Consider the following 14,970-nt stretch of genomic DNA (forward strand, 5'->3'; position numbering starts at 1 on the left):
TATGCTTTGCTGGCCTTTGGATGAGCACCTGTCTACAGTCATTTGGTGACATACCAAAAATGTTCCTAAACTTTGAGCTCAAAATGCTCTGTTTTGCCTCGTGGCCCATGCTGTTGAAGGCTATGAATCGACAAAAATCTAGGATTAAGGTCAAGGCCATGAAACACTGTATGGATCTATACACATTAATATTGATCATACCATACTGATATACGGTATAGAAGGTGTACTGATATGGGCATACTGAATGTCAGTATGCCCAACCAGTTCTACGTCGAATGCATAGACATAGTCATAGATTGGTACTGGTATAGAATCCGATGCCGAGATGGTATATTTTGATCAAGGCCACCCGACCATCTAGAGATGAATTCCAACACCTTAATCATCAGTCTCAAGATCAGTGTGATACTGCAGCGCATTCATCTGCATTCTGAAGTGAAACCTTGGCTATTTGATTGAGAGAGATTAGCATAAGATCATCATGAAGCATCAGGGGGACGTTAGCAGTACAACTGTGCAAATTTAAGAAACAGAAGAATGAGAAACTCTCAGATATTTGAGAAGTACTATTCTCATGCTAGTTTATTAATCAACACAAATCAAATTAATAAAGATGACCGCAACTTCAAAACATAACCTTCGGGAAATTTACGGTTTCTTCAACTTGAAAGCATATCCATGCACCCCACTTCAGCACAACAATCCCAAGGAAGTGTTCTGCGAATTTTACTACAGGCTTCACCATTAGAAAAGGGATTATAGCTTAGAGAATATTGTGGGCAGGCCGTGGGGAGACCCTCTTTAATAGTCCCACATCGGACAAACTTTGGAGTGTCATGTGCTTAAGTGGGATACGAGCACGCATGCTCTCACGAGACGCCTTTTGCCTTCCGACCGAAGAACAAAACCGTGAGGTGCGACGCTTGTAGTTCTCTGTAGCGGACACACGTCGTTTCGGAACGGACAATACTTCGTGAGGTCCGAGGCGATGCCTCCGACGACCCTTGACATGTGCACACATCAGTGGTGCGCCAGGTAAGGGCACCCGCCCCCTACCCTCGCACAGTAACCCTCCAGAGTGGAGGGCTGTGTTGTGGGCAGGGCGTGGGGGGATCCCCCTTAATAGTCCCACATCGGACAAACTCTGGAGTGTCATGTGCTTAAGTGGGATACGAGCACGCATTTCCTCACGAGGCGCCTTTTGCCTTCTGACCGAAAGATAAAACCGTGAGGTGCGGCGCTTGTGGTTCTCTGTAGCGGGCACACGCCGTTCCGGAGCGGACAATACTTCGTGAGGTCCGAGGCGATGCCTCCGACGACCCTTGACACGTGCACACATCAGTGACGCACCAGGTAGGGGCACCCGCCCCCTGCCCTCGCACAGTAACCCTCCAGAGTGGGGAGCTGTGTTGTGGGCAGGTCGTGGGGGGACCCCCCTTAATAATCTCACATCGGACAAACTCTGGAGTGTCATGTGCTTAAGTGAGATACTGGGATACGAGCACGCATTCCCTCATGAGGCGCCTACCCTCGCACAGTAACCCTCCAGAGTGGAGAGCTGTGTTGTGGGCAGACCGTGGGGGGACTCCCCTTAATAATTCCACATCGGGCAAACTCTGGAATGTCATGTGCTTAAGTGGGATACGAGCACACATTCCCTCGTGAGGCGCCTTTTGCCTTCCGATCGAAAAATAAAATCGTGAGGTGCGACGCTTGTAATTTCTTGTAGCGGACACACACCGTTCTGGAGTGAATAATACTTCATGAGATCCAAAGCGATGCCTCCGATGACCCTTGACACGTGCACACATAAGAGAATATAAAAGGCTCCCATAAGAAAGGTAAAAGAGAACGTTTAGGTCTTTTACCGCACATGTCCCAGCTACTGGCTCTTAACATCATTGAACAGAACCTTTATCTGCTGCAATGGTAGCCTGTGACGTTCCATAAGATTTAAAAAACTTACGGAACAAAGGAAATTTTGTCACTTCCACGTTATCACGACGACAAAGGCCATAAAGCCTTATGATTTCGTCATGCCTCTATCCTGAGACAAATTTGAGAGCCCTCAACTAAGGGAGGTGCCAACCAGTTGACAGAAGTCTGGTTAGCTGATTTTGAATTACAACTTTCAACCACACATTAATCAAGATTTGAAATCCGTTGGAACGGGGCTGTTCTAATTTTCCCACGAAATAGGACTTGCTGCCATTCCATCCTGACATTTGAGATGGGGTGCCTTAAGATGTGTCAATTAAGACGCTAAGATGATAGTAGGATGGTCATGACATATAGAATAGTATCCTATCCCGATGTTCTGTGGGATGTCCTCCCAAGACTTAAATCCTTGTCATTAATCAAACAACTCACAGGCACAACGAAAGAAAAAAACACACGTTCAGTCTACATTTGTAAATAATAAAAGAGTAACATTCTCTGGCAACCTAAACCATACAAGAAATCATTTATAAAAAAAAATTACATGTAAAGAAACTGTCCTCACCCACATCTGCCCAAACAATGCCACTCCTTTTGAATTATTTATTCAACAAGATGAACAAAATTCAATTGTCAAAGAATACCTATACCAGAATTGAAAAACCTATAAACACATTCTCATACCTATTATTTTCTTTTCCTCCTCAAATGAGAAATTAAAAAGCAAAAACATTTTTCTTTTGATATAACCACTTTGATATGTAAAAAAGCATGCTGCTATATGGTACTGTGGATCTATAGAAGTTTTTTCTACCAAAATACTAGATGTGCTTCCCTTTTTAACTTTGCTTATCTTTGGATGGACTGAGTTTATGAGTCACTCTTTAATAGTATCATTGCCATTTTCAATTTGTGAGGTGTCTGAAGTTGCATCATCAACACTCAAGTTTGAAATGCTGTCTGCAACAACACTTTCATCTTCTTTGTCTGAGGGAGATTTCTCTGAGGCAGCATCCTCAGTGGATGGCTCAGACATCACAGCGGACTCTGCAGTTTCCGAGGGTGCTTCAGAGTTTGCTGCAGGTTGCTGCAGACTCCAGTACATGATGCTTGCAGTTAGTGTAAGGATCATCTTCTGGTTTACCTGCCGTAGGCAAAAGAAAAATTCAACAAATAAGAATCTGATTAGAAAAAAAATTGTCCAAAGCTTCTATTAGAACCAGCACAAAAGGAAGTCAGTAGGGACACATCAACTAATAAACAAGCTAAGTATTTAATTCCATTTGATGATTTGAGCTATCTGATCATAAAGTTCTTACAAAGAAAGGTGACAGTGTACAGGATGATGCTGGCATCCAAATGAACAATCGAATAAAATATGTTTGGCATGGATGATCCATGATTTGATAAATGCATGGTTATGCTTTCAAATCATTGAATCATTTTTCAGAAGCGAACTGTGCTCTAAAGTATCATCTTTTTATGAGTTGTTTGCACAACATTCAGATCTGAAAATATCTTGCAATATTTGATGATCCAAGTGATACTAACTTACCTCCATTATGTCCTCAGGCAACAAAAAGATGGAACATCCAAGCTTTCTCGCAACACTGATTATATATTGAGCATTTAACTTCTTCTGTTCATCTGCATATAATAGATGCGGACAATAAGATTAATGGGTGATCTTTTATGTGATTGAGAAGAGTAGATTCAACCTAATTTCATTCTCCAGCCTTCATTTCTGTAAACATATAAAATGAAGTACAAATTTTATCTCCCAAACAAGCACATCAAAGACCTCAGATGGAAGAGTTGCCACATGATAACAGACAAATATTAGATTTGATGTGTACTGGCTAAAGAGCATACCATCTTCACCCTTCGTAACCAGTTTCCAGTTTATAACCCTTGGCTTGACAGCACTAAGAAGCTCAAGGAAAAATATTCCATTTGATAGGCTTTTGTCCTGAAGGAACAAGGAAAGTAAAAGAAGAAAACTTGAGAAGAAAATAATGTTTAAAGAGCTGACAGGCAATATTTCTCAACCAAAAGAAAAAAAACAGAAGCAATAGGAAATTGATGAGAGTACCTTAAAACTTTCTATTTGAGTGGTTTTGCCTGATTTCTTCACTTTATTATTGGCCCAATTTAGGATATCAGCATCTGATATCTCTTTTCCTTGGGAGTGGCATCTCAAGTTCTTCAGTAGCTGAAGAATACTGAATCTCATTAACTGCCACAAGTAGGCTGGAAGAAAGCAAGATGAAAGAGTCAAATTATTGATTGAAGCAGTGATCTCTGCCATTGTTAATTGCACAAAAAATAAAAGGTCAAACCAAGAACAATTATCAGGATCACAGCACATTTATGTATATATATATGTATGTATGTATGTGCATATGTGGGTGAGATTATATTGCACATAGGGTGTAAACAAAGTACATACTCTGACCACCAAATTCAATGTCGTGGTTGAAAAATGGAAATTTAAACCATTAGATGTGATATGATTATAATTTAGATGGCCTAAAATATTTATGTACAAAAGATTACATGTTTTGGAGTCCCCCAGCCTATGCATCAAGTCATCTCAAAAATATTGTTGTAATTGAACAATGGTGTCTAGATTCCGGGATGACTCAATGCATAGGCTAGTGGTCTTGAAAACAAATGACCTTCTTTAAGTAGATGTTTTAAGCCATCTAGGTCACATCCAATAGTTTAGACCTCCAACTCTGTCTTTCAATCACTAACAGTGAATTTAGTACTGGGCATAAAGTTTTATCTTTGCAATCGATTCATATTATAACCTCAACCTCACCTCCACACACACACACACACACACACACACAGACTCAAATGGAAACAAGTGTATCCAATTACGGGATGGAAAAGTACTGGAACCTTTTACATTTATGTTTTCATGTTACACATAAGGAAGCCCTCATTGTTTTATGCATGTTAAAGCGATAAGTCTATCTTTTTATGCTTTCCATGTTAAACATCAAAGATGCATTAGATCTTCTCTGTTTCTACCTCAACCACATTTTGCTACAAAAAATTGTTGCTTCAAGATAGCCATTCGTTTGAAGGTTGCAAAATGATGATTTAAAAAAAAAAAAAGAATAAGAGGGGCTAATCCCCTCCTTTTTGCTTTATACCCATTGTGGGAACAAGTCCGGAGGTGTGTTTAGTCCCATGTCGGCTATGCACTTGGTAGATTTTAGGGATTTATAATCTTATATAGGGGCAAGAAACCCACGTAACATCCTTCTGACTCATCTTTTTGAATAAGATCTCAAGTTGTTATAAATGATATCAGAAAAAACCCAGCCAATGACCCATATCAACTTGGGGACATTGCAACATGAGCCCATTTGGGTTGACCATAGGCTGATCATAGTGTTTGTGATTGGAGCTATGGTACTTGTGATTGGATTTGGACTTTTAGCTTGGCAAGAACTCTAGAACTTAAACGGGAGGAGTATGTGAAGATTTGTGCGGATGTGTGTTTAGTCCTACATCGGCTATATATTAGATAAATCTTGTGTAGTTATAAAGGGCCAAGGAACCTAAATAACATATTCTAGTAGCCTTTTTGATGAGGTTCTAGGTCGTTGCACCCACCCATCTTTAAGGGCTCACTCTAACAGGAATCAAACCAGCACCCCCTTGTTCAAATGGCAAGAAGTAATACCATCCAAAAAGACACTAAGTGGTTGCAAAATGATATCTAGTATTAGGTAGCTGTAAAAAAAGCAAAACAAAAGCAACCTATTAGAAATGTGATGATGAAAACCAGAAGTTAATGATTATAATAATGTATAGTAACATATATTTGGCAGACGAAATCAAATAAAAAATTGTTTTGCATTAGAGGGTGAGTCCTAGCACAACGGTAAGGTTGCACCATCATGACCTAAGCATCATAGGTCTGAAACACAGAAATAGCCTCTCTGTATGTGGAGGTAAAGTTGTATATATTTGACCCTCTTCAGCCCCCACAATGATGGGAGCCTTGTGCACTAGGCCATCGTTTTTTAACAACTTGTTTTGCATTAATAGGCTTAAATAGGAGTATTGAGAAATCGAAACCTGTTAAGTCCCTTTTTGTTTTGGTGGTCTCTTGTCAAATATATTTGCATGATGCAATCCAGATTATTTGTTCCAAGTAAACTCCCAAATATCTAAAACCTAACCAATTTATTTTGCATATAATTTTGACTAGAAGTCAAAAGAGCAGAAAATCTACAAGGCACTTGTATTGTGATCTTCTTTGGTTCAATACATTTGACATACAGCCCTTCTCCCTATATTTGAAGAGATGATAAAGGTGAGCTAAAATTAGCCAGTGCTCAAAAGTAGCTAAGGAAGTAGTTTTAAAGGATGAAGTTTATACAAGAAATCTAGAAAACCCGCAAAATAGATCAAAACAAAGGGTTTCATTTGCCATAACTGATATCTTCTTCCATTAGGCACATTAATTTGTATATATTTAGAATGATGTAATTTAGCATACCATTAAAAATTTGTTGTTGATACATGCACCAAACTAGTAAAGAATGAAAACAAGCATATCTATAGAAATAATATGATTAAGAGTTTGCTCAAACACCTCAGGTATCAATATGATAACCACGCCCAAGTGAGGTTCTACTCATATCCAATATCCAGTAAAACAATTTGTAATGCCATATAGCATACAGTTACATCATTAAAGAAGCTAAATAAGGAAAAGATTAAAGATATGCTTGCAGATAAAAGTTCTGAAAACTTCATTGCTGAATCATTGATTTTCTGCTCATACAGTACCCATATACAATAATATGTTGGCAAAAAAAGGAGCTGGTGCAGAGCATGTCTCTGTACGTCGGTACATACATTATGCATACAAAACTACCAGGCTACCTACAACGAATGTTAGTGCTACTAGAGTAATGCAATACGACTGACCACCAGTCTCATTGGTAAAAAGGGTGAACTTGTTTTTTAAACAACTAATGTAATACAGAGAAAATTAAGCTTAACATAAAAAAGGAACACCTGCAACATACTACTTACCCAGAATGAGCTTCTTATTTCCTTGCACAATGTCATTCCCAGCTACATTTACTAGTGAAAAATTCAACCCTTTTCCGATCTTTATAACTTGATTGCAGTTTTCCACTTTTCTGAATGGCATCTTGATGGGAGGCTTTGTTGCCTGCTTCCAATTAACTGATCCAGGAGACACTTTATCAAGTACTTCCAAAAGAACCCATCTGCAGGTATTTTTACCATTTAGCAACACAACAAAATAAGCCATCTCTGCATGTCAAATATAACTTACCCATTTCTGACGTCCTCAAACAAATTATTAACATATGTCGCAATTCCAAGACTGTTGATCCACAACCGGAAGGCTTTTTCTTCTCTAGATACTTGGATATCATCAGGCGTCATCTCTGCAAGGGACATCTTCTTGCTGTCTGTGGATAAACCATTCCTATGTAACATAAGAATTATTAGTACTATGCTACATTTACATCTTAAAATGAGATAGAGCATATTAGAAAAGAAAGAGCAATCATGAATATTGCTGATAATCATTTGAAACATCACATGAGAAAGTCATGTATAAATATATCTAAATGTTTAATAGATTAACACTTTACTATTTTTTTAAATGATAAGAACGGTGTTCTATGCAATTTTTTCCGACTTTGGAATCTAGAGTAAAAGCTGGAAGGTATTATTCACTTTCAGATGCTTCATCCTACCATACTCTTTATCCTGACTGGGGTGATTTTTGCTGTTCTAAATCTGATCTTTTGTGAAATATTCCACCAACAATGACAAAATCAAATAATGTTGTCATTTTGCCATTGTTTGGTACTTTACCTTACTGTTTCGAACACGTGACACCCAAATCATGATGGAGACCAAGGCCCGCTTCTCACTTTCCCCGCAACTGACTAGGAAAAATAGTTTGAAAGGAAGGAACTAACACAAGAGTTCTAATGGCCTGGAAAACAATTAAGATATACCAAGGGAGCTCATTTATTAAGCCATGAGATCAAGGCATATCTGATGTTCTAACTATATGTGATGCTGATGGCTAAGAGGCAGGTCTCTGTGCTTGAAGCCCTTCTAATTTAAAATCCTTTAGGGCCTGTTTGGATGATTGGGCTAAAAAGCCTATTGGATTCGCCAGTTGGGCCAGTATAACCAGCAAAAATATAAGATTACAGACCAAATCCCATAGAGAGAAAAAAAAAAGATCTCAGTGGTGGCCTTTACATGATATAAATTAGCCAATGGTGCATCCATGATATGAATTAATATAGGTAAAGTTTTAAGAGGTGAGGCCATACCCTTTTTCGAGGACACCTAAGTGGTGGTCTTTTAAGTGAGATAGCCCTCATTTGAGAGAAATAAATAAAGAATTATGTCTAACAAGAAGAGATAAAAAAGAGGTTACACATTCTTTTTTGAGGGAAGCCTACAACCCTTTCATCACTAAAAACTACTGTTCGGATCATATGTGGCTGAACAAGCTTTTGGGCCTCTATTCTATTTGCCAATTTCTTTGGGCATCAAACCAATCTAAATTAAGGTCTTCATGGCACTTTTGTAAGTAGGTCCATAAAAAGATTCCTTTTACCAAAAGGGATCTTTTAGGTCTTTGAAAGAAAATTTTTCTTGTAAGTTTTCAAAGATAGGAGAAGATATAAATTGCCTATTCTTCTTCTTCCTTCTTTTTTTCGTTTATTCACATAAAAATTGAGGATTTATTTTCTTTGATTAAGGAGTCAATCTGCAAACAAAATTTTCATAAGATGTACTTGTTTTATAACAGAGTTCTTTTTCATTCTTGATCTAAATCTGATTGAATGCATTTAAAATTAAAATATCATTTTTGAAGTTTAAAAATCATGTCGAATTCATTAAGTAACAAGGATGGAAAAACCCTAGAAAACTTAAATGCTAATAGCAAAAAGACATTAACTTGCCAACCAAAGAATTTCACAAAAACTAAAATTGAGAAGGGAGAAATATTAGAAATGTTTCCATTTGCTTAATATGGTTAATAGATTTATTCTAGTGCAGTATAATAAGCCACTCATAAACAATCAAGTCCTTTATAAGACATTGGATGTAAGGGCAAAAAGGAAATGCAAGTTCTTGCCTGTGCTGGAATATTTGTGCTACAAATGCAAGATTCAGATTAGGAGAGCCTTCAACAATGTCCTTTGGAGATAAGTATCTTTTGCAATCCAACTTCTCTGCTTGGTCAAGTACCATTTTTGCCCTTGCATTAGGATCCTTGGTTTCCAAGGTGGCTGTGCTACAATGCTCAGGAGCAAGAGTATTGAGAAGGTAAGCATAAGCCTCTCCATCCTGTATGTAGATGGGTTTGTGAGATATAGAAAACGTGGTAATAACTAACAGATGCATTACAGAAAGAGAAAGGGATGAGAAGAAAAGCCTATCAAAAGAAACATTAATCACATGTAAATGCAAGAGAATTATTGAATGGTGACTAGAAAAGCAACTTAGTCAAATAAATCTATCAAATTGTCCCAGTTGACGAATGAAATGAGGCAAAAAGGTTTCAGTTTAAAAATATCACCAAATTTATTTTAAAGGTACACCTCAGTTTAAAAATATCACCAAATTTATTTTAAAGGTACAATGAATTGATCATAGTCTATAAATATAGTGCACCATTTGGAGCAGAACATATATCTGAAGGAGCTTTAGAGGTAGAAAAGAAGCTCCATTGCTGCACCTGTAAATTTTATGATCCTTGAAGCTACAGGAATCATGTATCTTAAGAATGTCACTAAAGTTCACACTTGTCAATTGCCAAGCAGAATAATGTGTTCCTTCTCCATTTTAAAATATTTTCCTTTCTATTACTCTCATCATGATCTCTTTCACTTGATTCCTTAATAATATTAATCACCACAACACAAATGTAAGCCTTCAGTGAAAACAGCAATGCTGCCCTAAATGACAGAAGATCTATTCCATATTCAATCAGGCACAAAATTTACAACCATAATATGATAAAGATGTACTCCAAAAAAGTCATATTGTAGATGACCTGAATGAGAAACATGGTTTTAATTATAACAGAATAGCAGGATTGGTTTTGTCAGGACTTGAAACAGAGGCACCCATGTACTTAATACTCATGTGTCCAAAAAAAAGCAAATAAATACAACAAGTCACCATTAGTCTTCCTCCCATTATATTTTTGATCCCCTCACAAGCACACGATCTGTTGGGTGATGATTAAAGCTTTCAATAAGTGTCTAAAAACCAGCAGGATTCATTTACCTGCAATCATTTTATAAGAACTCAAAGAGCTTCAGTGAGAATGTGATATTAAAACCTGAACTAGAAGTTTTGCAATCCATGGCATTTCAACAATGATGTTTCCATTTCTACACATATGACTCACTCTATCTTCTAATATATTTTAAGAACATTTTTAGTGAGGTCAACACAGTGTGAATAATAGAAGGAGAAAATTTTAGAACGTCCTAATTCAAAATTCTAGTAAGCACCTTAAGATCGGAAGAAAAATTTGATACTGTTTTCTTGTACCCTGCTTTCTTGAGATGAAAATTCATCCATTTCAATAGCATTTTTTCTGGTGCTAAGCTCATCAGCTCCTCCACATCCTGCATATCATAATACCAACATAACAAGTTACATAATTATCCTGTAATAATTATCTTATAGACATTAAAAAAAAAAAAGAAAATAAAAGTCAATGTTACTTGACCTGGCTGTCATCCACCAACTCCAGCAGCTGAGGTGTTTTCTTGAGGTTAAGATCAGCCAATAGTTGTATCTGATTATTGTACAACCAGGTCAGACAAATATATCACTGGATTCTTGATATACAATTGTACATACTGTATATATAAAGTAATCTCTTTCCAGATAGAACAGCTATTTTAGCCTATTTATTGCATGACCTGAGCCATTACAGTTACAATGCTCAAATGAAACTATCAACTCTTCCTATAATACCCCTCTTTCAGAATGTTGAACACTTCATAAAAGATGGCAGACAACTTCCAGGGTGTCCCTGAAGGGGGGGGGGGGGGGAGAGAAAGAGATTGTACCTTTATCATTTGAGATATCAACCCAAGTACCAAATGAGGCTGCATAAAACAATAATTTTCAGTTCAGATAGTGAGATATGCAGTAGAGTTAGTTAAGATAGAAGATCACTAGTGATCCAGATGCAGCAAAAGCAGACAATTTTCAAAGGGAATTCCCATAGCAGCAACTTCTAAGGTAGAAGGAGGCTTCTCAAGAAACTAAAAGTCCAAAAGCCATTTTTCAAGCTAAAATGCAGCTTCTAAGGTTGTACAAATTCTTGAACATATTGTTAATGTTCAAAACAATGTATCATAGATGTTATGCACTGATGGCATAGTGTCAAATGTTTAACATAGGCTAAGCTAAGTTCCAAATTAAATTTTAGGAACTATGCTTTAGAGGACAAATGTTTAAAAATCAGCACAAAAAGATACAGTATATGGAAAGCAATTTTATTGGAATTAGAGATGAAGATGAGGCCTCAACTTTAATGGACAGGACATACCACAAGGTGATTAGTTTCATAATTTGGGATTTATAATATAAAATAACAGCAAGATAAATGAAAACGTATGTTATATAATTAAAACTTGTTGGTCATGATGTATGGCTCAGAGCATTACGTAATAAAGAGGGCTTACAAAAGCAAGATGAGTGTGATCGAAATAAAAATGTTAAGGTGAATGTGTCATAAAAAATGTATAATAAAGATTTGATTAGGCTCCAATAAAAAGAGTACTACAATTGAGTTGAAGGATGCAGGAAAAGGGGGAGGACCCAAAATAATGTGGATGGAGACTGTGCTAAAATATATGAAAAAAGCTTCAAATAACATCAAGGATGGCCCAGAAAAGAAACATTTGATGAATGAAGATCTGCCAAATAGTTGGTAGAAGGCAGGAAGCTGATGGTTATGGTAAAAGTTGCACCAGCCAATATGTAATAACTGAAAATGAAAAAAAACACTCATAACAACACTAGTCAGAACATCACAAACTGGTAGGTGTCTGTGCCAGACCCTCATTTGAGCTGGATGTTTTTTCTCAAAACAAACACAAGCAAGAAGAGACTTGAAAAGAAAAACTACTAAAAAACTAGAAGAAGAGCCTTATCCCAAAACTAAGGAAGCAAAAAAAAAAAAGAAACATGACTTACTAGTCTTTACCAAAGACAATATCACTTGCACTTACCCTCCCTTCAACCAGGTCCTGAGTTCCAATGTTGACCACTGTGCATCCAATTGCCTTCGCAGAATTGAGGCAAAGAGTATGATTCTCATTCCTCTCCCATGGATTCAGTACTCGTTTTTTATTAATTGCCCTCTCATCTATTGTTCCCGGCACCGCCACATTGATCAATTTACTAAATCAAATCAGAATCAAGAAGTTCCAAATAAGAGCATGTCTCTTAATAAAACCAGTATCATTTGGAAAGAAAATTGCAAAGTTCTTACAAAGCCAATCATAGCCATCTACACTATTCTTATTCCAAGCTTTACCAAACAAAAATGCACCCAACAGAATAGCTCACCAGAGGAGGACACCATCCCTCACAAGGTTGAACAGATCATTAGAGGCAGGGTCCAGAGGCAGATACTTCTTCAGAAATGGATCCTCCCCAAGATAACTGTTGATATGTGTCACATAGGATGACTTCTCTGATTCGTTGATGGTGTGAAGGAGTGTCGTGGTGGTTGCCTTCAAGAACGACGATGAATTCTTCGTGCTGCCCAATTTGGCTGCTGCCTTTGCTTGTAGATCCAAGTATGCCTGCCCATTGTAAACAATTCTACTTCATCAATCTTGCCCCGACTCTCATTATACATAAACTTTGATCATGAAACAATGACAAAAAGCTGGATAACGATACCCGAAGGAATGATTCGAAGTCTATCTCTTGGCCGGTGTCAGGATATGACTCGCCCAAGATCGCCGTAATTTCTTCCTCGTTAAGCAACTCATTGAGACCCTTCAACTTTCCCATCACCGGTGGCAGATCCCTCACCTTCACGAGACCCGACTCCTTCGCGGAAAGAAACTATCCAATCCCGTCACAGGATAAACAACAAGAAGATAAATATATAATTCTCGAAAGAAGAAGCAATACCATAGGGTATACATCATCGAAGAAGAGCTGTTTCGAATGGCTTACTTTGGATTTAAGACCTCGAAGCTCCACCTGCGTGAATTGGCTCTGGAGCCAGGGATCGGAGACGAAGACCCCAGCAGCTGACATCTCTCTTTCGATCCAATCCCCTGTTATCTGATCTTACGACTCCTTTTCTGCTTCGTTTTTTGGATTCACGAGACCAAGAGCCGAAACAATCAAAACCCAATCGAAAAATCCAATCTTTGAACTGATTTCAGATCGAAATCACAATCTCGATCGATTCAAACAAGAAAACACGCGAATTTCCTGACCCAAGAAAACGAATAAAAATCGGGAAAAAACCTTAAAAAAATGTCGAAAACATGGAAGACAAGACAGACCTCACGATTTGCTGATGGATTCCGAAGGAAACCTACCTGTGGGAATCGAAGATTCGTACGAGAAGGCGAGAATTTCGCACTCTTTTTTCGGGCTTTTCTTTCCTTTCTCTATTTCGAACTCGAGGAATGGTGGTGGGGCCCCGAGGTTTCCGATTCGGCCCTGCCGACAAGGCGAAGGAAAGACTAAATACTAACAAAATAGAAGGGTTTGGAGGATAAAAAGCGGCTTTTTCTGCGGAACAGCGAACTCTTCGGGGACCCTGCCAGAACCATGCTGGCGTATTCATAGCCTGCTTCCGAGAGGGGGGCGTGTTTCGCATATCTGGAGGAGGTGGACCGGTTCGGCATCCCTTGGCCGGTTTACATCCGGACATGGGTTATGGGAACAAAAATTATATCAGGGTTAGGCCTAGATGTTAATTGGACCCCTTGATGCCATTTGCACAAACCCTTTATTATGTATATATTTTATGATCACTATGTAAGCCCTTAATGCCACATTGGTATGCATCGCATATAGGATTACAATCGGATCAGATACCGATCATATATTAGTATCTCTATATTCATATTTGTTTTGTCTAATGAATACAAATATGGATATGAATATTATTCGGATACAATAATTTATATCCATATTTATTTTAAATGAATACGGACACAAATTAGATACTGAAAGTATGAATGTCATTACGGATATAAATTAGATAATTAAATTTTATGATTATAGAATAAAGATGTTACTAAAGAAATGATAAATCAAGTTAATAGTATATTTATATGGTTGTATATTTTTCTTAAAAATTAATAAGTACTATATAAAATTATATAGAGTTACAAATAGATTCAGATATTCGGATACAGATCGAATAGTTATTTATCCATATTTATATCTATTTTTTTTATCAGATATGGATATGGATGCGGATATTAGTTGGATCCTCAAATTTTTATCTATATCCAAATTAATCCGGATATGAAAATATATCCAAATAGATATTATCCATAGTTCCATATCACTTTTATCCCTAATCATGTGAGACTATATATTTCATTAAGATACATGAGACTACAGCTTTGATGCCATGCTTATACGCACCATATGAGAGTATATATTTTAACATATCCCATGTATGACCAAAGAACCTCAGCTACATTAGACCTGATGAGGCGATCCAATAAATATTGAACCTATCCTACTTCGTAGAAAAAACTATAGAATACCTCAATATTTGCCATATATACATAGCTCTAGATTCAATTAGGGCTTCTAAAAAATATTTATTTTTAGTTGGAGACTTAAAATTTGATATTTTCTTGTGTCCAAGCCCAACCCATGATTAGTTCTAATTTCAACCATGATCTAATTTGCAAAAGTATTCTTTAAAGTTCGAGCTTATTTAGTGGTTGATGTTCATGCTATTTGTTACTGCAA

General features: G+C 37.3%; 1 protein-coding gene across 2 annotated transcripts; it reads right to left on the reverse strand.

The window, feature by feature from the left end:
* Window positions 1–2,386: 2,386 nt before the first annotated feature.
* Window positions 2,387–13,780, reverse strand: LOC105038953 (fimbrin-4). Of its 2 annotated transcripts, none has more exons than XM_010914890.4 (15): window positions 13,572–13,780; window positions 13,198–13,328; window positions 12,916–13,083; window positions 12,577–12,815; window positions 12,237–12,408; window positions 11,067–11,105; window positions 10,721–10,789; window positions 10,500–10,616; window positions 9,113–9,324; window positions 7,274–7,429; window positions 7,006–7,205; window positions 4,034–4,191; window positions 3,814–3,910; window positions 3,497–3,588; window positions 2,387–3,085 (listed from the first exon to the last, which is right to left on the reverse strand). In XM_010914890.4, the coding sequence occupies exons 2-15, from the start codon at window positions 13,279–13,281 to the stop codon at window positions 2,819–2,821; spliced, it is 2,070 nt and encodes a 689-aa protein (XP_010913192.1). In that variant the 5' UTR covers window positions 13,282–13,328; window positions 13,572–13,780; the 3' UTR covers window positions 2,387–2,818. The 2 variants fall into 2 exon arrangements, with proteins under 2 accessions (XP_010913192.1, XP_010913193.1); XM_010914891.4 differs by having other exon boundaries at window positions 13,198–13,461.
* Between the last annotated feature and the right edge of the window lie 1,190 nt (window positions 13,781–14,970).

Source organism: Elaeis guineensis, chromosome 1 (assembly GCF_000442705.2).
Source record: "Elaeis guineensis isolate ETL-2024a chromosome 1, EG11, whole genome shotgun sequence".
Classification (NCBI taxonomy): Eukaryota; Viridiplantae; Streptophyta; class Magnoliopsida; order Arecales; family Arecaceae; genus Elaeis; species Elaeis guineensis.

Excerpts from the sequence above, each read along its gene's own strand:
- LOC105038953 (XM_010914890.4), bottom strand. The coding sequence starts at position 13,281 with ATGTCAGCTGCTGGGGTCTTCGTCTCCGATCCCTGGCTCCAGAGCCAA. Across the intron at positions 12,409-12,576 it reads AGGGATGGTGTCCTCCTCTG|TAAATTGATCAATGTGGCGG; the intron begins GTGAGCTATTCT and ends GATTTGATTTAG. Across the intron at positions 7,206-7,273 it reads TTTGAGGACGTCAGAAATGG|ATGGGTTCTTTTGGAAGTAC; the intron begins GTAAGTTATATT and ends AAATACCTGCAG.